The 22,252-nt window shown below is 42.2% G+C and overlaps 1 protein-coding gene across 1 annotated transcript in view; it reads left to right on the forward strand.

Annotated features, from left to right (window-relative positions):
- The window catches only part of MYO3B (myosin IIIB), a 356,270-nt gene that overhangs the window by 169,971 nt on the left and 164,047 nt on the right, over window positions 1–22,252 (forward strand). Inside the window, exons 17-22 of the mRNA XM_006766548.2 lie at window positions 1,492–1,618; window positions 2,380–2,590; window positions 3,294–3,441; window positions 4,673–4,826; window positions 6,220–6,308; window positions 9,028–9,157. Coding sequence (XP_006766611.1) covers window positions 1,492–1,618; window positions 2,380–2,590; window positions 3,294–3,441; window positions 4,673–4,826; window positions 6,220–6,308; window positions 9,028–9,157 — 859 coding nt within the window. The remainder of the gene's footprint in view (window positions 1–1,491; window positions 1,619–2,379; window positions 2,591–3,293; window positions 3,442–4,672; window positions 4,827–6,219; window positions 6,309–9,027; window positions 9,158–22,252) is intronic.

Here is a 22,252-nt window from a genome sequence, read left to right on the forward strand (position 1 = left end):
AACAACCCCTTCTATAAGAAAAGTCACAAAGCAGAATTCGCTGGAGATCCGAAGTAAAAGATGAAATAGAGGAGAGGAAGCACTGCTGATCAACTGAACGCTGTCTCCTTGTCAGTACATCTTCGCCGACTCCGTCCACACCTTTGGGGACCCCTGGACCTCCTGGGGTTGGACCCCAGCAGCTATGTATGTATCCAACTTCAATATAAAAGTAGGACTGAAGATCATCTGAACTGTTTTTACAGCACTTGTGACACCAAATACGTGCAGTTTCCCCCCAACACCAACCAATTCTCCTACAGTTCAATTGAACTCTGATGCAGTCTACCTGGAGTTAGCATCCGATCCCACAAGTTAGGGGCTCAGTCCCCCATGATTGCCCCCACTTCAAAAACTAATTGCAAATCCCAGAGATTTTTTACTTCTGACTGAGCGGCTATAAATCGGGAGTTCCCAAGACCTGCCCTCCTCAGGTTCAATAATTTGCTAGAAGGACTCACAGAACTCAGGAAAACAATTTACTTACCATTCCTATTTACTTATTGTTACAAAGGGCACAACTCAGGAGCGGCCAAACGGAAGAGATGCATAGCGCAGGTATGGGGAGAGGAAGAGCCACTTCCTCTCACCACTCTCCTGTGTTCATTGATCCATAAGTGCCCTGAACTTTATCAGTGAGGGGGTTCAGTGGTTCCAGTACAGAGGCATGACTGGTTAAATCTTTGCTGCTGGTGATTAACTCGGTCTCCAGCCCTTCTCACTTCCCCCTGGAGGTCCAGGGTTTGGCTAAAAGTTCTAACCCTTTCATCACAGGATTAGTTTCTCTGGAAACCAGATCCCCTCCTCCAAGCACATTAGAATGGACGCAGGTGTGGTTGGAAGGAGCTTATTATGAATAACAAAGGACATGCCTCTCATCCTTATCACTCAGAAAAATTCCAAGGTTTTTCCAAGCTCTTGTGCCAGAAATCAGTGTGAAGACCAAATACTATATACTTCTTACCAATCAATATCACAGATCTATTGAGTCTTTAAAATATTTCCTGACCTCATTCATAACTATATACTCCATCATTTAACTTCAAAATGTTCTAGTGAACCATTAATGCCCTGCCAACTGTTTCATAAGAGCAATATTCAAAAGAGGTTAAGGAACATTTCCTCTTTTATTTTGAAGAAATAACCATACCTGAACTTGGAAGCTGGTATTAGTTAGGATAAATGGATAAAAGTGGCTTAAAGAACAAAGGTCAGTTCTCTCTCATAGCATTCCAAGGTAAGAGGTTTAAGTTGCAGAACAACTCCATTTCATGCAATCATTGGTCTCAAGCATCCTAATTCAAGGCTTGGTTGAAGCTGGGTTGTTGGGAGTTGTTTTGTGCGCCAGGAAAGGGGAAAGGATGGATTTTGGTGACACCTGGCAGTTCCTGCTGGTGCTTCCTTGTTTTCATTGGTAATCACCTTCAAACATGGTTCTTGTCTTTTTTTCAGGAGGTGCATTCAGTGTACAGAATTTTGGCTGGGATTTTGAATATTGGAAACATTGAATTTGCAGCTATTTCTTCTCAACATCAAACTGATAAAAGTGAGGTGCCTAATGCTGAAGCTTTGAAAAATGGTAATTATTTGCTGCCTGTGCACTGTGTTGCCAAAGTACATCTTTCTTTCACTTTGGTAGTTTTTAAAGACTCTATAGAAGATAGTGCAGCTGCTGCTGGTTCTTCTGCTAGCTCTGAGTGTTTTCACTCTCCAGTGTTTCCTGAAAGATGTCTTGTAGAACAGGAGCTGCAGATAGGGGTTCTGCAGAAAAGAATTTCACGGCAGGTAACTTTGGACAGTGGTTCTCAACACTGGCAGCTTTTGAAAATCATCAAAAATTTTTTGAAAATAATACGAGAGGTTGGGCCCCACTCTAAATCCATTGAATCAGCCTCAGCGGGGGAGGAAGCAGGCACCTAACTGGTTTTCTGTTTTACAAGTGATAATGGTGGTACAAAGAATGAGAATCCCGAGTTTACAAAAACCTCATTTAAATCAAATGAGCACCTTTTGTGTTAAAATACAGCACTTCTTATGGCCTGTAAAATACGAATTTGTGTTGTGACTCTCTAAGAGGATATTATAGTTTCCAGAAACTGCTCCAACTGACCTGACCAAAGCTACTTCCTCCCACTTTTTTTAATCTAACACCATGCAGAGCTTTCAGGACAGTGTGGGAGATACCGGGTCATCTGGATGCTTCTTGGGGTTAGGGACCTGGCTTGTTTATCTTGGACCTTGAAATGCCAAGGATAGAGTAGATGTTGAGTAAATGCTGGCTGGATAAATGAATGGATGAATGGATTCATTCTCCAGTGTCACCCTGATGCTTTGTTCCAGCTGCCTCTGTCCTCTGCATTCGCCCCGAAGAGCTCCAGGAGGCCCTCACGTCACATTGTGTGGTCACCCGAGGAGAGACCATCATCCGCGCCAACACTGTTGACAGGGCCTCGGACGTGCGGGATGCCATGTCCAAAGCCTTGTATGGGAGGCTCTTCAGCTGGATTGTAAATCGCATCAATACACTCCTGCAGCCAGAGAAAAACATATGGCAAGTTCCCCCAGGGAGCAGGGGCCTCAGAAGAGCTGTCATCAACCCCGGTGTCTGAGAGTTTGCAGGACAAAACCTTTGGTCCTCTCTTGGGCTTTCTTTAGCGAAGCTCTTAAGTCTTCTTCTTTTAAAAAATGCACTGGGATCCAGGAGGGCCAAGCAATGATACCCGAAAGGCAGATGATTGGCAGCCAGTACAGTGTAGTGTTGAAGAGAACAGACTTGGCTTGGAACTTGACAAACAGGATTGGCATCCAAGTTCTACAGCTTGATCAGCTGCATGTTCTAAGTGGCGGTTTTCTCATCTGTGAAATTAGGATAATAATATTCTCATAATTAGAATCAACAGAGACATTCTATGAAAAGTTGTAAAGCACAGTATCTTACATTATCACCATGACTCCCTCGATTGTGGGTGGGGAGGTGAAAGCATGAGAGTGCAGCTCCCGCCCATGAGGAGAGGTTCCTCTTCAGTCTCTTTCTATATGGAGCTCCTACTGCTTTAAACAAGATGGAAATACTGTTGAAAGACGAAAGGAATCCATGGTTTAAGACACAAACTGTTCCTTTCTTAGAGGGGCAGAATGCTACTTCCCATGAGTGGGTACATGGATTGATAAATACGTGGGCACATACATACATTCTCACTGTCCTCTGAGATAAATGTTTCCTTCCCTGAAAGGTTGTATTCTCTCTCCTGCAGTAGTGCAGATGGCGGTATGAATGTGGGGATATTGGATATTTTTGGATTTGAGGACTTCCGGAGAAATTCATTTGAGCAGCTCTGCATAAACATCGCCAATGAGCAAATCCAGTACTACTTCAATCAGCATGTTTTTGCTCTTGAGCAGGTAATAGTGAACTCTGAAATCAGGAAACCTGACTGGGGAAGGTGTCTCCAAGTTGCCCACAATTTGAATCAGAAACCCTGTTAGGCTAACAGGTAAAATGCTCTAAAGGAAAAAAACCACTGGTGAGGCTGTCCTGTCAAAATAAATCAATGGTCTACATTCAGCCTGAAAAACAAAGTCTTGATTTTTGTGGAAAGGTACATTTCCTCCCTTGGGCGGAGCTGGTGCCAAGCCAATTATTTCATGTGTATTGCCCCCAATACTGGATTTTCTTCTACTTTATTTAGCTAAAAATATCTATGATCATGTCCAAAATGACATGGGACAATCTTGAATTCAGAACACAGGTTCTTATGTTCTTAACTCTCAGGCCAACACCATCCCCCACCTCCAGCTCACCAGATCCTAGCGGAACTGGATGGGTGTCTCAGGGGAAGAGTAGGAGCGGTTTTCTGAAATGGAAGTCTTTCCCCAATGAGTTTAATGACAAATAAAACAGGGTGTGGAGCTAGTTGGACCCTTCTCTTCCACCCCAACCCTAAGACTCTCCTGTATCAAATAGTTGCAATAATGAGACATTCTGACCAAATCCCTTGTTTTAATGAAGAAGTGGGGACACACAAACGATAATATGATTAGAGAAATAGAGACATGGACTAAAAATGCCAATATTGGTTTTATCATCGGAGCTGGGTAAATCCATACTGCACTGCTCTCCCCTCTTAACCAACACCCCCTTCCCCCAACCCCCACTCCCCGCTAAAATTTGCCTTGTTTCAGTCCAGGTTCCATGCATTTATTTCCCAGGGAAATCTGGAGTTTTTCTAGTTTTTCAGTCCCAGATGATCCCCTTGCAGAATCCTTTGCAAAATAGAAGTCTGCTTTCTACCGGGTTTAAACCATATTTGTCACACAGAAAAAAAAAATTTTTTAATTCGACTTCTCTTCTTTTCTAAAGGAGTTTCTAAAGTGTTAACAAATCATTGTTTGGGAGATAGAGAGCCATCCCTACTTTTGCCCACTTTAGCTGCCTGCCACAGGCCACCCATAGGTCAGGCTTAAACCAAAGCTTTAACAGTGTTATATGCAGAAGGGTCCTTTACCAGCATAAACACACCCTGTTTTCCACATGTGTTCAGCATTGCAGGACATAGAAAGTTCAGGCTAAGGCAGCCTGGTGGTGCCTCAGCCAGTTTGGGGCTGGAGACATTCATACTCCGTTTCCTTCCAGATGGAGTATCAGAACGAGGGCCTTGACGCTGCCCCTGTGGAGTATGAGGACAACCGGCCACTCTTGGATATGTTCCTCCAGAAACCCCTGGGGCTACTGGCGCTTTTGGATGAGGAAAGTCGGTTTCCCCAGGCCACGGATCAGACCCTGGTTGGTAGGTACCTTTTGGAAAGGGATACACATTCAGAAAAGAATCTGGCTCATGTCAGCCAATGAGTGTGGCTTAATGGACCTATCCTGTGTGTTTTAGCTACCTGGTGAGTTGTGGAAGTGCTTTTAAGAAATTGAAATGTCCAGCAAATGTCCTGAAAGAATATCCTAAATCTCTCAAGCCCTCCTCACTATCCTATTTCTGCAAACGGAAATACCATGACCCTATGTCAACATTGTTTCTATACCTTCTTTTCCCTTGTTTCCCACAACCAATGCTTGCTTCCCCTCCATTTCTTACCCTGCTCTCATCTCTCCACCTGGACGCCCCGCCACCTTCAGGCCAAGTGTGTATAGAAGCCCCTTCTGGTCTCCTGGCATCCAGGCTCCTACTCTCCCCCTCTATCCTGGACATCCTGGCTAATGTAGTCTGTTTAAAGCCACCTTTTGTAGGCTACTGTTCTCTATGGCATGGCAACAAAACACCTCCTCTGGGCATTAAAGGCCCTCCTACCCTGTTCCTCTTGACCTCCTTCCTCTCCTCAGATCCTCGGTGTTGCCTGCGATCCTGGGTGAGATGCTTGAGGCAGCAAAGCTGAATCCTCGCATCCCTTTGGTACTTCGCACCATTCCTCTCACAGAGGTGGCTCTCAGTCACAATAGCAAAAGTGATCCTGGAGGGAGAACAAAGTTTCAGGTCTTTTCCCCAGATGGAAAATTGGTTTATGGCAGAGATTCGCTTCTAGGAGTTGAAACTGTCACCCCACTGGCTTCGTTTTATTTATAAAATTGCCACAAGTTGCCAGAATGAGTATTTGCCTTCCATGGGTTATCTTCATGGTTCGGGAACTAATTGGCTGGACTTGTGGTGTCATCACTGTCCATGCTCCATTCTAGGAGTTCTCAGAGCAGAACACGGGATCTCAGAGTATGGCCTGACACCAAAGACAATGTGAAGCCCTGGCCCGTTTGCTCAGTGGTTAGAGCGTTGGCCTGTGCACTGAAGGGTCACAGGTTCAATTCTGGTCAGGGGCATGTGCCTCAGTTGCAGGCTCAATCCCCAGCCCGGTTGGGGTGCGTGTGGGAGGCAACTAATAGATGTGTCTCTCTCCCATTGGTGTTTCTCTCTGTCTTCCCGTCCCTTCCATGCTGAAAATCAATGGAGAGAATGTCCTCGGTGAGGATTAACAACAACAAAAAGACCACAGGAAACAACTAATTGAGTGTTGTATTGTGAGCACCTGCTTTACCAGGGGCTCTCTCTCCACTGCATACATATAGGGACAGTATCGGGCTCCTCTGAAATCCCTTGTTCTGGGTCACTCATGCAACGAGCATGTTTTTGTTTGACGGATTAAACAAGGCACGTTGTAACTTTTAAACATGAAAATCCACAGATAAATTTGAGGCGAATTTACGCTGCATATACTTCTGGAGGCCCAAGGGAGTGGAGCTGAGCTTTGGCATTCAGCACTACGCCGGGAAGGTGAGCCGAGTTATTCATCCTGAAATTGACAAGGGGAGAGTGTCCATATTACCCTGTCTGTGCCACTCACGAAATTGCTTGCAGATGTCTGTCTCCTTTTAACTCTTCCCGGACACCTAATCACAGTGCCCACGCGTTCTCAGTGGTGCCGATCACTGAAACTTGCCCCTGGCAAGCAAGCAATTTCTCACCGCGGTGGCCAGCCAGCTGCCGTCTGCTCCTCACCCGGGGTTTGGCCTAGAAGTGACAGCTCTTCAGAGAGAAAACGTGTTACAGTTTCCGCGGTGTTTGGCGGTGAATGTTCACATTCAGAGGTCGTTTGGAGACGTGTAGGTAACAGAGGAAGGTTAGTGTCACCGTGTGGCTCCATGTGTAGCACTTTAAGTGTATGGCTACAGGACACCCAAAATGTCTAGATGAAAAGGAAAAAAAAACTCTCTTCATCATCCAGATGTTAAGCTTTCACAACATCAAACAAAATTTCTACTTTTCATACATTTTACTTCAGTCTCAATTTCAAGTTCCTGAAGTAGATGAGTGGCTAATTCAGGAAATTCTCTAGTCCCATAGCCAATAACTCATTGCTCAAGTTCCTTCAGAGGAGCCAGTGGCATTGTGGCTAATTGGTTCTGGTGGGGTCTGCTGAGGCCCTGGGCCCAGAAAATAGATAGGACTTCAATAAAGGGCATTTTGGATTATTTTGTTGATTTGAGGTTTGTTGAAATTGTTCCTCAAATTCATATATGACATTAAAATAAATTTTGCCTGACTGAAGACTGGTTGAAAGGCAATCTAGTACAAGTGAAAGGGCAGATAAGCTTTCTCTTCTTCCCTTCTAGGTTCTTTGATTAAATTGATATAAGGTACATTAACACAGGGGTAGGGAACCTTTTTTCTGCTAAGGGTCATATGGATATTTATAACATCATTCGCAGGGCATACAAAATTATCAACTTAAAAAATCAGCCTACTATATTTGGCCAAACACTTAATTAACTCACCCTTAATGCCTTGGGAGGGCCAGACCAAATGATCTCAGGCCTTATATGGCCCGATCCCTGTGATTAACCTGAGAAAACAAATTTAGTTATGTGTGTACAGAGTTCCGAAAGACTATAAGGCCCAAAGGACAGCCAGGCAACTGCAGCTTATATAACATCCTGAGCTAAGGAAAGGAGCAGGGGTGTGTCCATACAAAGGGAAGGAGGGTCATTCAGGGAAGGCCGAGGAGGTGTTTGGAAAACAAAAGTTTGCCCTGTTATGCAGGTCAGTTGCTTAGGTAAAAATGTCCGGCACTAGCTCCACTAGCTCTCTTCCAGGTGCAGGCCCCAGGGAGTGTAAATTTAGGCAGTTGAGAGGGAGGTAGAGAGTTTTTCCTGATTCTTCTGGGTTTTTATTGCTTTTAGCTCAAAATAATCTTCATGGCGGAATGGCATATTTTGGGGTGACTTGTTCTGAACCCCTTCACAAGCAAAGGGGATTGTTTTTGTCTACACAGTACATGATGGTCTCTATTTTGGATCTTTGGTAGAAAGTGTAATCCAGTTTTTGCTTTTAAATATTTCATTTACCTTTGCATTGATGTCTGCTTATTAATGTCCTTCACGTCTGAGATACCCACATCTGCCCTGATCCTCCCTCCTGCATTCATATCTGCTTCCCATGCCTGTCCTCTTCCTCACGCCTCCCTTTTCATCTCTCTGTCCTTCTACACCAGCGGTTCTCAACCTGTGGGTCGAGACCCCTTTGGGGATCGAACGACCCTTTCACAGGGATCGCCTAAGACCATCGGAAAACACATATACAATTACATATTGTTTTTGTGATTGATCACTGTGCTTTAATTATGTTCAATTTGTAACAATGAAATTGGGGTCACCACAACATGAGGAACTGTATTAAAGGGCCGCAGCATGGCATTAGGAAGGTTGAGAACCACTGTTCTACACCTTTTTCTTACCTACCCGTTTCCCTCCCCCTTTTGCCCTCTCCTTGATTTTAAGGGAGAAAAGGGTCCTTTTCTTTCTGGGTAGGGTCCTTGCCTGAATTCATTCACCACTAACATTTCTCTGGAGTGTTCCTTAACATTTCTCTGACTTGGACCCCCTCTTCTTGAGAACTGAGAGCTGCTCAGCATCCCTGAGCAATCACCCAGGTGCTGTGAGCAGTACCTTGGAAAGCACTCGGAGTATAGTGGTTGTGAGCCTGGCACCAAATGGCCTGGGTTTGGATGCCCACCCACCGCTTGCAATGTGTGACCATGGGCACATTACTCAGCTTCTCTCTAAGCCTTTGTTTGCCCACCAATAAAATGGAGATAAAGAGTGTTTATCTCAAAGGATGGGTGCTTCACATATAGTTAGTGCACAATATGCTTTTTTCTTCATTTTATTTTTTTCCCCATCACCTTTTATCCCCCCCAATAACCTACTCCACTCCCACAGGCCCCCTCCCCCCAGAATGCCCAAAATGTCTTAATAATTATTCTGATGTGATATTGATTTGACTCTTCAAAGAGAAACCGAACAAGAAGTTAAGATAAACTGGCCTGTCAAAAATTTCAAAATTTCCCCTTATCTAGTGGGCTGGATTTAAGAGCATGGCTGTGTCAAGATTCATTCTACACAGAAGTCGATTGGTGACTGACCTCAGACAGCTCGCCAGTGTCACCAGTGGTGGACAGTGTTGGCTAACTCGTAATTTGCTATTCATATTGCAGGTATCATACGATGCTTCTGGGTTTCTTGAGAAAAACAGAGACACTCTCCCTGCCGATGTGGTTGTAGTCTTGAGAACGTCAGAAAACAGGCTTCTTCAGCGACTCTTCTCAATCCCTTTAACCAAAACAGGTACTTGGAACCTCCCCCTGATAGCCCTGCAACCGATGCTTCTACAAGCCCTGCTGGGGTTTTCCAGTTAGTGTCTCAGCTCTGCCAGGGCTGCAGTACTAACACTGAACTTTAAGCAGGGGTGAAAGTCTATCTGATCAAGTTCAAGAAAAGGAAAGTGATTGTTTCTTTTGCAATGTAATTTTATGTTATACATATGTACACACACACACACACTTTCTCTAACATGAACTCTCACACTTCTCATTTTCTCTGCCTGCTTCTTTTCATTCTTGCATTTATAACACCATATGTTATTAATTCATGCTAACACTCTAACATGGCCTCAGTTTACCTAGAATATTTGGAAGATTATTTCTATTCATGTATGATCCAAGTGAAGGTAGTGTAGGAGTCAAAGCCATTCAATTGTGGGTTCTCAGAGGTTACCTGGTCCAATTTCCCACCCAGTCATCGCCCACACATCACACTCCCCTAACCAACTTGGAACTGGTCCATCTCTGGTCCATATCCACAGCGTATGCCTACTTACAGTCAACTTACATTTAGTTGCTTAGTCAGTTCTCATGCCAGGAAGCAGGAAGTTGCTGATCTTTGCCAAATGATGACTAGGGATGTGCAATGTGAACAGGAAACAGACTCAGATCTTCCCACAGCTCTCCTCTCAAGGGCTGAATGTTTTTGAGGCTATGTCTGGAAACAAGTATGGGTATACTTTTAAGAATGGAGGGTGAGACACCTCTTTATCAATGGTCATAATTTCCTCTTCTTTTCTTCCCACATCTCTCTTGGAATCATTGACACCCATGTCTAGCAAGAGATCTTTGTATGTTAAAAGAGAGTGGCTACTACGTCTGATTTTTAGCAACGTGCAGAGGAATAAAAAGCTTGGTTAAGGAAAAAGCCACAGTCTACAACCTTTGCTTTATCTTAACTTGGGAGAAAAGTTGAAACCAGGTTCTTAACTTTATTCAAACATGCTCCTTTAAACAAAATAGCAGGGTGCCCACCAGAAGGCTGCCCTCTAGCGTCCTCTCCAGATCTCTCGGGTATAGTCAGGGTTTGATTCATTATAAACTTCTGGAGAATGGGCAGGTGTGGGCAGGGCTGGTGCTTCCTCACCAGACTCTATGGTGTAGACTCATCAGACGACTCTGTGCATAGGCGAAGATAAGCCATTATGAATAGGAGATGTACTCTTTGAAATAAAATATATCCAAGGAACTTGTCAGTTGACATTAGCACTCTCCCATAAATATAAATAATGATTTGTCAAATCTGTTCCCAGCTTTGGCATTTCCAATTTTTCAACCTCTGGCAAAATTTTTTAAAAGTTCACATTCTGGGCCACTAGGTGGCGCTGTGAAAGAAATCAGGCTCTGCCTTCCGTTGGCCCTGATCACTTCAAAGTGGGAAGGGAACAGGAACAAAGAGACAGCCTCCGCTTCCCTTTTTATGTTTTTCTCTGACAGCGCTTTCCTCCTGTCTTCTAACTCTTCCTAAATCTTGCCTCAGTACCGCACTCCACGCCAACGGGAGGGAACTAAAGTGAAAAGTAAGACTAGAAACAAAAGGGCCTTCCTGAGACGCTTCCTTGTATTCCTGAGTTGTATATTATGCATAATAATTATTTTTGAAATCCCAAGATTTCCTCTACATTTGGAGTATAAGTAACAAGCCACGAATACACATCAAAACTAATAAGCATGATTCTGTTCTCTTTTTCTGAAATTATTCATGTAAAAATGCCCTCGAACAACAAGCATTTATAGAGCAGCTCCCAGCATAAGGTGCTGTTTAGGCAGCAAAGGAGAATACGGAGATAGAGATAATATGGCTTTGCCTGAGAGCCACTGGAACTTCCTTTTACCTTCATTTAACACCTAGAATTAGATATTAATTTATGACAATATTAGTCCTCAAAACTCAGTTATAAAGAGATTGTACATCTTATGTTGTAGGTCAGAACATTAATTAAGTTTCTAAATTTTAAAACATCTATATATATTATATATTTTTTGGTTTTATTACTGCCTTTGAAGGTGGGAAAACTTTAATGGACAGAAGAAGGTTGTGCTGCTTTTGCTGAAACTGAAATACATTTTTAAGGCACAGGCGAGGGGAGACCTGGCTGTACATCCCAGTGTTCTGGCTGAGGCGGGGTCCCACACACCTGGCGTTTTGGAAAAGAATATGCTAATATTTTCAATGCATGAGTAACCATTTTCTCGGTCATTTTTATTTATCTTTCTTGAAACCCTCAAATACTTAAATGGGGCACTAATTCAGTGAACATAGATATTATGGGCGATGACTTCATAAACGTTTAGGGGATGAACTACTGAGAGGAAGGAAAAGGTCAAAGTTGGGAACCCTTGGAGGCTGTTAGTCCCAAACTTAACAAGAGGTCCACACTGGGCCCCTGGATCTGAGAGGTCAGGTCCCTGTGGGATGTCGGCAGTGCTCTGGCTCCCAGGCTTGGTGATGGTTGCATGGATGTTGGTTTTATAGTATTTATTATGCTGTGCATTTATGTTTTGCATACTTCTGTTTCACAATAACTCTTTTCTCCCCCAAATATAGAGAAGATATCTTAGAATCTTAAAAAAACCAAAGCCTGTACTTTTTTTGCTTAAGGTTTCCTGTCCATCTGAAGTTTACTGGTAGCTGGACGGTTGCTGTCCCGGCTTTCATACACAGGTGTCTCGGGCTAACATTACTGTCCTTTAAAATCAGCTTCCTCTCTGGGCTGTGGGGCAGGTAGCAACCCCTTCATTAGTGGATATCAAACAGAAATATTGATCTTCAGTTTAATCTCTTATCAAGGTTGAGAGGATTGACCTCTGTGTGTGTTTGTGTAAAACCATGACGTAAAATCAGGGAGAGGAATGCAATTGGCATTTTCCTGTTTCCTGTTCACATTTCATATCCCTAAATACTGAAAAGCGCAGAACATGAGGCCCGGAATCATCAGCTTCTCCCAGGTTTCTGCAACTCCCCCACCCCCCACCAGCAGCGGTTCCTGCTGGCACACAGCTGCGTCTGGTGGGGGCCATGCCTCCGCCTGAGGGGCACACTCTGGTTCCAAGGTATTCAGTGTCGATTGGGTAAATGGAGGCAGCTGCAGTCAATATGGGTTCTCTCAGTTCCCCTCTTATACAACCACCACTGTAGGCCTGCTGATGTGCCACTTCAGAGGTGATGACATTTTCTTTGTAATTCTTCCTATTGATAGGAAATGCTCTGAAGATTTTATACATGAAAATTTGATGTGGCAGCAACACTGCTTTCTAACCCTTCAGCTGGGACTTCTCAAACTGAATGATCTACGCGTAAAAACATGAAAAGGAAAGATGTTCTAACAAGGTCTCATGGCACATTTTCCTGTTTGGGGAATGTTCCACTCGCTACTAGTAAACTAGAGAGAAGTTCAAAAGGCCCAGGGCCGGAAAGAGAGGAGGAGGTTTCAAAAGGATCCTGAGAAACCCTTTTCTGTCTTTGAATCATGAATTCTGACTTCCAAAGAGTAATTTGGGGTCTCAAAGGTTTAGGAACTTGGGGGAAAAGTGTAGGAAACAAGAGTAGCTCCAGAGGGAACGTCGTCTAAGCCTGAAAGTCTGGTTTTTGCATCAGAACCTAGAACTGAGTTTTGTCTCCACCGGCTCCTTCCGTTCGAGGACTCCAGGTCTCTCCCTTGGGATTTGATTTCCAGTAAAATCAACAGTCAAGTCTCTCAATCTTGACTTCCACTGGCTCCCCTTTTTATTTATTTTTATTTTTGTTAATCTTTACCCAAGATATTTTTCCATTGACTTTTAGAGAGTGTGGAAGGGAGCAGGAGAGACACAGAGAGAGGAACATCGATGTGAGAAAGACACACTGTTTGGTTGCATCCGGCATGTGGGGGACCGAGCCTACAACCAAAGTTTGCGCCCTTGACCAGAATCAAACCCAGGACCCTTTAGTCCGTGGTCCGACGACTCTCTATCCACTGAGCCAAACCTGCTAGGGCTCTCTCCCGTTTTATTTGTATATGGAGGGGGCAAGAGGAGCCTCCATGTTGTATCTGCAAAGCATGGAACACTTTCACTGCTAACATACTTGTTGATGGTCTGTTCCTGATTCTGTAGCTCCCCAAATTAAATGCGGTAAGCTCCTAAGAGGAGCGGTTAGTAGCCATCCCTGAGTTTTCATTTTCTATTTATGGCTGCCCCTCCAGCCTGACAGTTCAGCAAATGAGTTTAGCAGGATGAGCTGACTCTAAGTGACCAAGTTCCAGGGTCACAGTCATGGACGGTGCTCGGCTCTTCCTGAAACGGGGGCTGAAAGGAGACAGCCCTGTCAGGGAGCCATGGTGAGCCAGTTCCTCCACACACAGAGGCCCACTTCATTCTGTGTAATTTGGGAGTGTATTTTAGTCAATAGATAATTACATGTGTATCATCTTTTTAGATAGGATGCTATGCACAGGTGATTTCTACATGGAATAAAAGAAAATTCTGAACAGGCGTGTAAATCAACAAAGTGGGCAATATGATCACTGTGTCTATACAAGTAACGATAGAAGGGCCCTGGCTGGTGTGGCTCAATGCACTGAGTGTTGTCCCAGGCACTGACAGGTCGCCAGCTCTGATTACCCCCTGCGGTCTCAATCCCCAGTAGAGGGCGTGCAGGAGGCAGCCAATTGATGTGTGTCTTACCCTCTCCTTTCTCTCTCTAAAATCAATAAAAACTTATTTTTTAAAAATAGAAGGAAAAGTCATGGAAATACCATGAGTTGACATGAAAAAGAGTTCTTTTAACTAAGAAAGACCTCTTGGAAGAGATTAAAAAACAAATAAAAGGCTAGAGAAAACCGAGCAGTCTTGGAGTAGTGAGGTTTCTAAGCATGGAAAGGAGAGGGAATGGAAGTGGGATGATTAATGGAGGAAAGGACTCAAGTCAAAGGGAGGGAAGCAAGATGGAAAACCGGCGGAGAGCTGCTGGGTGGCGGAGGGCTCCTGATGCTGATCTGAAATACTGAAGGAGGTGAGGGTGGACTCCTGAAGAGAACTATTCAGAATGAGAAAGGAAACTCAAGCAGGCGTGTTATAGACTGACTGGAGAGAACAAGGGTGTTCCCACAGAGTCAGTGTGAAGCTGTGTGCGAATAGACCCTCAGTAGCTACTTTTACATTCTAGGTTTACATCTAGCATTTATTTTAGGTTAATTTTTGTACAGGGTATGAGGTTGAGATTCATTTTTTCATAAGTATGCCCAGCGGTTACAAAACCATTCAATGAAATGACTATCCTTTCTCCATTGACCTGCTTTCACATTTGTCAAAACCAATTGGTTATATTTGCGTGGGTCTGTTTCATTGATCTAACATAGCTATCTCTTCACCAATACCACACTGCCTCTTGTAGCGTTTATAGTAAGTCCTAAAGGCAGGTAGTGTGACTCCTCCAACTTTATTCTTCTTTTTCAAAAATTCTTTTGGTTCTTCTAGTTCCTTCACCTATAATTTTTAAAAGCAGCTTGTCTATATCTATTTACTTAAGAAAACCTGTGTTTTCACATGGTCGCCCCTTGAGCTGTTTGTATGTTTTCTCTGTTCTAATATCTTCTTATAAGGACAATAAAGTCACAATGGATGAGGGCCCACTCATAGGACCTCATTTGAACTTAAGCACCCTTTTAAAGGTTCTATCTCTAAATTCAGTTAAATTATGAGGTTCTGGGGTGTCAGGGTTTTAGCATATAAATTGGAGGGGTGGGGGAGTGTTGGTTCAGTTCAGCTCATTACAGGTCGCTAAGAGTTGAGGGAGCCGTTCAGGATGAGCAGCCAGGACGGTTGTGAATCTTCAAAACCAAAAATAATCTTTAGTAACAGAAAATATCAGGTGAATCTATGAAATGGGGCTGGAATATGATTAAGAGAGCTCCTGTCCACATAGAGAGGTGAGGTGTCAGCATGAGGGGGGGAAGTTGCAGGAAAAAGTGGAACCGTTTCTTGCTTATCCCCAATGAACCGAGAAGCCTCAATAGGCTGACTTCATGCTCAAGGCACAGCAGAGAACACACTGCTTTCTCAGGAGTGACCCTGGGAACTGGAAGGTGGCATCACTAGCGGGGGAGTCTTCCAGCCCCAGCCAGGCGTGGGCAAGAGTCAGATAGTTGTCTCAGGAATAGAGCGAATGATGCTGAGGGTCATCTGAATAATGGAAATAGCAAATGTTAATTACACAGACTCCTCATCTCCAATGATTTGCAAGCAGAGCTGTGCAGTTTAGTACTTTGGCCACCCCAGCTGTGCAGGTGTCTCATGCAACTGTCTTGTCTACTTGAGAAAATTGTAAGCTCCACGAGGACAAGACAGTGTCTTCTATTTCATTTATATACAGAACATACACCCAGAACAGCTCACAGTGCTGCATAGTGCCATGCCATTACCCTCGCTAATTCTGCTTTCTGGAGTTGTTTCTGTCCCTTCACTCTCATCACCACACCATCCATCTGTGCCCCTCCTCTGCCTCCTAATCCTTTTCTTAGATCGATGCTCAACCACTGAGCCACACTGGCTGGGCGACCACTATTTTCGAGTGTGTGAGAGAAGTTGCTATTCTGGATTCCCAGAGTTTAGCACAAGGTTTAAAAAAGTTCCTTTGGCTCTAGAAGAGTCCCATCTTATCAGTATCTAGAACAGTGTTTTCTGAAGTGTGTTTCATAAAACACTAGGTTTGTGGGAGGTAAAGAGGTGGAGTGAATAAGAGATTTCTATGGTCAAAAAAGTATGGAGAAAATTAATTATGAAAATTCAATAGGTATCTTTACTACAGAAAGATCAAGGTGGTTCTCATGTACAGAGCTTCCAAAACCAGTAAGAATCTTTTTGTGAAAAGCATCTTGAGGATCAAGAGTCAAATGGGCTAGGCCAGTGTCGCTCAGTGGTTGAGCGTCAACTTATGAACCAGGAGGTCATGGATCCATTTCTAGTTAAGGCATATCCCAGGTTGTGGGCTTGATTCCTAGTGTGGGTGTGCAAGAGGCAGCCGATCTTTGATTCTCTCTCATCACTGATGTTTCTCTCTCTCTCTCCTTCTCCCTTCCTCTCTGAAATTAATAAAATATATATATATTTTTAAAAGAGTCAAAAGGGACCCACTGAGGCAATGCTGATCAGAGAATTTCCCCCGCGTCTTGTCCAGGAAAGCCTTCCAGCATGGGTCCTGAGTCCTACTTCTTAAAGTCCCTCATGCTTTCCTAGCTCTAGGAACTCTGTTGCTATTATGTCCTTAGAAAACTAAAAATAACCTTAAACACTAGAAACTAAAACCTTCCATATCGAGTGGTAATGATGACCTAATATTGGGAAAGTTAGTATCTGTTGTGAATGAGATCCATTCTTTCCCAACACATTTTATACATAGCTCCTAAAAGTGACAGCGAATGTACATTTTATTTTTAAGTGGCACTTCAATTTAGAGCCACTTTGTTTTATTTCTTTAATGATCCTGTCAAGTATAGCAAATATGGCAGTTTTTGATTTTTCAAATGGTCAGAAATGCAAGAAAAATACATTCTGATTCTCTCAGCCAGCATTTTTCTCATTCATAGAAAAGAAATATGTCCCCATTTAAGATGAAAGGTTCTTTGCTTTTATTTCATAGCTCATATTGGAGGAAAAAGGTCTCAAGGTCCTTTACAGTTTATCAATTTATTCCACTATAAAATCTCTCCATAATGGGGCTTTCAGGTCATTCCTCCTCCTCCCTTTCCTAAAAGATAACTCGGGGCACTTCAAGACAAATGAATTAGCAACAAAACCATTAAAATTGTAATCTCTCCACTTAGAGAGGGATCACAACTTAACACTTTTTCCCCAGGAATTTGGGTCATGCTAATAAAAACTGCATGTTTCTCTTTAGAGCACAAGACCAGATTCTAACAGTCCAGTCCATATGTTAGAAGCATATAAAAGTTAACCATTTTGTTCTGGTGCCAGCATCTTGCATGTGAAGAGAAGCTGTAAACCACAGCTGTGTGGAGTAACAATTGTGAACTTTACGGACATGCACATGTGAGATGTCAGTAAACTAAAAAAAATGTCACTTAACTGAACTTGAGAGCTGGAAATGGGAGAGGACCGCTAAGATTTTATTAAGGTTCCAGTTTGGTAGAGTGGTTCCATTCTTTGCATTTCACAAGGGTAGTTCAATTCACACAAAAACCAAATCAACCCCCCACCCCCACCCCATGATGACTAGATTTGGTTTAGCCACAATAGTGGTTGCTGAGTGATCAGTGGGATTGCTGTGTGGTTGACCTGGTTCAGCATGTAAATGACTTAAAAAATTCCAGACATTCATCTAAAATCAATTGGGTTTAGCAGATGAGTGGGGAAAAAACATACAAAACACTATGGTACATTTATACAATGGAATACTACATGGCAGTAAAATGAAAGAACTCTTACCATTTGCAACAGCATGGATGGACCTGCAGAGTATTATGGTGAATGAAATAAGCCAGTCCGAGAAAGACAAGTATCACATGATCTCACTCACATGTGGAATGCAATGAACCAAGTAAACTGATGATCAAAAATAGACCCAGAGACACAGAAGCATGAACAGACCATTGAACCTCAGAGAGAAGGCAGGGGAGGATGGGTGGGAAAAGATCAACCAATGAACTTGTATGCATATATGCATAGCCCATGGACACAGACAATGGGGTGGTGAGGGCCTGGGTGGGGGATGGGAGCGGGCTGGAAGAGGTTAATGGGAGTAAAAGGAGGATTTATGTAATATTTTCAAAAATAAAGATTTTTTAAAAAATAAAGTCAATTGGGTTTAATCAGGTTGGCCAGTCAGCAATCCCACCAATTACTCAGTGGTCTACCTTGGATATGATTAGAAGACCTGGAACAACTCCAAAATCTTAAATTAGGACATCCTAAATGATGGGCTTTCTCCGCGTTACCTCACTGCTCTGCACTTTGGATATCTGGGCAAGAAACTTGAATACTTTTTGCCTCAGTTTCTTTTCTTGATAGATTGGGAACATGGCTCACAGGGTTGTTGTATTAAATAATTCATTTCACACACTGAGCACAGTGTCTACTACATTGTAAACACTCAGTAAATGTTAGCACTTAAGTATTGTCAACTCTTTTCCGATCTGATGCAGAGGGACAAATATAGGGCAAGATAAGTGGATTTCTCCTTTATTTTCTTATCTCTGATGGATTTTTTTTCCCAAGACAGTGGATAATACTATTCAGTACTATGGGTTCTTCCTCCCTCTCTCCCTCCCTTTCTTCCTTTCTCCCTTTCTTCCTTCCTCCCTTCCTTCCCTTCTTTTGAACGTTTGTGATTTCTGCTTTAAAAATAATATTTTAAGAAGACAAATAGGGAAGAATAAAATAAACCCCAAACATTAAATCCTCAGTTATTTGCTTTCTTTTCTAGTCGTCAGACCCAATATTGAATGAGGCTCTAGGAAATAGAAAATTGGATATTCTGTAAATTCTGATTAAGTGGAACCCCTAATTAATAACATTTTTGTAAATCTCAAAATATATGTGTTAAAGATTGTCACTAAACTGAGCCCAGTGATTTAGGTTAAACTAAAACTCCTTGACCCACTAGGACCTGTAGGGGTTTCATGTGGCTCTAATAAAATCCCCTGGACCAACAACATTTGCATCTTTACTCATCACTGAAACTCTGTTAACTATAAATTGAACAGGAACACTTTATTCCCGAAACTCAGTTAACATTCATCTAGCCTTCTGGGATGATGAAACCCAGATACTCAGAAGGCAGGTAACTTGTTCAGCCCTCTTAACAAGTAAGTGGCGACACTGACACAAACCACAGGTGGTTTGATCCCAGAAACTCACAGTCTTAACCACTTCAGCTCTGTAATCCAGGCCTCAAAGAGTCTGAAATGTAAGGGGAGCATGTCATGGCCAGAGACTAGCAATATGTTCAGGGTATGTAGAAGGAAGCGAGATGAGTTGGGGCCTGCTCCTGGATGGTGTTAAATAAAAATTTAATGCAACTCAGTTTATTCATTCACTCATTCATTCATATGTGTTTATTGAGTGCTTGCTATGTGATAGCTATATTGTGCTAAGCACTAGGTATACAGTGGCAAATAGGATAGACTTAGTGCCTGCCCTCAGGGAGCTTAGACTCCAATGAGGAAGTCACAAGACACAGTGTTAATTAGATTCATGGGTAGCTTTCAGTGCATCAGGGAACATCTTTGGCTTTGAAAGAGATATTCTCTAGAAACATTTAAACCATAAATCTTTCATTCAGGTTTATTACTCATCCATGGTGCTATACAAACTGCAAAAATAGTTCACAGTCAATTGCTTGTTTCCATGGAATAATGTTCTTGAATGACTGGAAGAAAAATCTGTGATACTGAAGTTTTCCAAGAGAGGGAAGAAGAGATGATCCATCTCTAGAAGCTGAGGCTAAAAATTATCTAAAATGTTGTCCTGGTGCATCAAAGCATCTTCGATAAGCTTTTTTCTTTTAGCCTCAACCATGTGTAGGGGACTTTGCAAGCCTCAGAGCAGGTACTGAATAAATACTTTTTGAATTAAAGAATGAGAATAGAAGTACTAAGCGCCTGACTTTTAAGATTACAAATCTCTATAAGGAATCAAATAATTTCCAAAGAAAATTACCCATATAAGGTAAAATATTTGCATTGACTAAAAAGTTCTCAGGGACAAGTGCACTGACTGGCTGCAGCCTCTTTATTTGGCATAGAGTTGTAATGCTTGTAGAGTCCCTTCATCAAGAAATAGTCTTTTTTGTTAGCTTTTATTTTCTATAGTTTCTATTCTTTTAAAAAAAAATCAGTAATTAATTACATACTAAGTCCGCAGGATAAGACTTTAATTTAGAAAGTTTTTGAAATCAAACAGTTGTTCTGGATGCTGCATCACAGTTCCATAAAGCCAAGGTCTCAAAAAGAAGTGATGCCTCTACTTAAGAAGAAAAATTTACATTAATGTCCTCCTTTAGCACCATCACACACATTAGGTTCAGTTAAAGAAGCTTTCTGGGCACTGCCATTTTATGAGTTGGTAAAAACAAACAAATAAAATTCATATATATATATTCATATATATATGAATATATATATTCATATATATATATGAATATATATATATATATATATATGATGACTACGTGACTTACGAGTTTAATTCATTCCATGACAGAGCTCGTAACTCAAATTAGAATATATATATATATATATATATATGATGACTACGTTCATATTAATACCTATTTTTCCCAAAATGGCTTGTGTTTGCTAAAATGGAAACTGAAAGAAGCATAATTTTCTTACTAGGAGAATATATGTTACAATGTTGAAGGCAAGCATCTTGAATTACTTAATCTTTAAGACATTGCAGAGAGGGAGCAAAAAACTTTGTCCCCTCATGTGCTAAAGAAGAAAAGTAATATAAGAATTAGACATCTGAATAAGCTCACTTTAGCCACAATAACAAAGTGAAGAAGGAGGAGTAACTGGAAAGATACCACAGAAACAGAGTCATTGCTAGTTGCTCATGGTGATGAGCTATGAGTAGAGCACATTAAAATTACAAGCATAAAGACAAGTGACTTGCCACTCCTTTCCAGTGAAAGTACGAAGGTGGGGGAGGAGGAAATTTTTCTCTACTCTTCTAGATTCTTTCAGCTGGCCTAATAATTAAATCTCCATGAGACAGATTAACAAGAGAAAATAACCAAATTTAATTACGTAATGTACAGAGACCTCATATGTATGAGAGGTTCAGAGACAGAAAGGTAAAAGGAGGTGTATATGGCATCCTCAGCTCAGGAATGAGGGGAGATGCCCCGAGGCTTCAGAGGGGAGGAGGGTAATTCACAGGACAATAACAAGAGCAGGTGTTGAATAATTAGAAATTTGTGCTGCCCCATAGATAGGTCATAAAAACCTATTTCTGGTGATAACTTCTATTATTGGCAAGGTTCCAAATTTAAAGTCTTTAAGGGAGAAGTAAAAGTTTCTCTTGAGTCCACAAGATTTTGATTTTCTTCAGCTCAAAATGATCCATATGCCAAAGTAGAACATCTTGGGGAGGCCTATTCTGAACCCCTTCACTAACTGTGGGGACAATTTTTGGCAGGAGAAAGCATGGAAAAGGAAGGCTTTATTAAGGCATCATAAATTGCTGGTGAGACCATAGACCCAAGCTTTGCTATTTCAGTCTTCCAGTGGCCTGCAGGTGGATTATTTTTTCATCTTTGTGGCCAAAGGTAAATGAATGGTTTGGATACAAGCCACTAAGGGCCTCATACCAGTTAGTTACTACAAATGATAATGAGGCCAAAGTCTTGAGTAAAATCTCGTATGGATCAGGTAGTGGCGCTCAGAAAAGTGACATTCCACAGTCTGAGACTAGAATCCTAGATAAAATGCTCAGTCAAAAGAGAATAAACTGAGTACTGCAGATAAAAAAAATAAAAAGTCCCTCAACACACCTTATCTATTGATGGTGGGTCAGTTATATGACTTCCTTGTGTGAAGCACATTGTTTCCTTGTGTTTTCAATCAAGAGGCTGTTAACGCCCCATTGTGCAAGATGACGGTTGAGTGCTTGGAACTATAAGTTCTTCTTTGGTTCTCCCTCTGTAGCAATGAAAAGGACACTACACTTGAAACTGAGAAACCTAGACTCTTATCCCAGGCCTGTGATGGACTTCAAATCACTTCCACACTCTATGACTCACTTGTATTTTATGTCAAACAAGGAATTTGAGTAGATCAGTGGTCCTCCACTCATGTGCCATAGCCACCTGCCATGGCGCCCATGGAACAAGTCCTTTGTGTTCATGCTGCTTCATCAAGATCAAGGTCCAGTAATGTGGTGTAAGATGGGTGGACCCATTTGTGAGAGGGAACAGTGTAATGTTGACCTAGTGGCAAATTCTCTCCTTCACATGTAAACATTTTACCTGAGTGAAATAATACAATACATTTATCTATCCATGAACAAATTAGACCTGGATTAGTTGTCCGAAGAGAGCTGACAACTGAAGGTTTGGAAT

The sequence above is a fragment of the Myotis davidii genome, unplaced genomic scaffold (assembly GCF_000327345.1).
Source record: "Myotis davidii unplaced genomic scaffold, ASM32734v1 scaffold59, whole genome shotgun sequence".
Lineage (NCBI taxonomy): Eukaryota > Metazoa > Chordata > Mammalia > Chiroptera > Vespertilionidae > Myotis > Myotis davidii.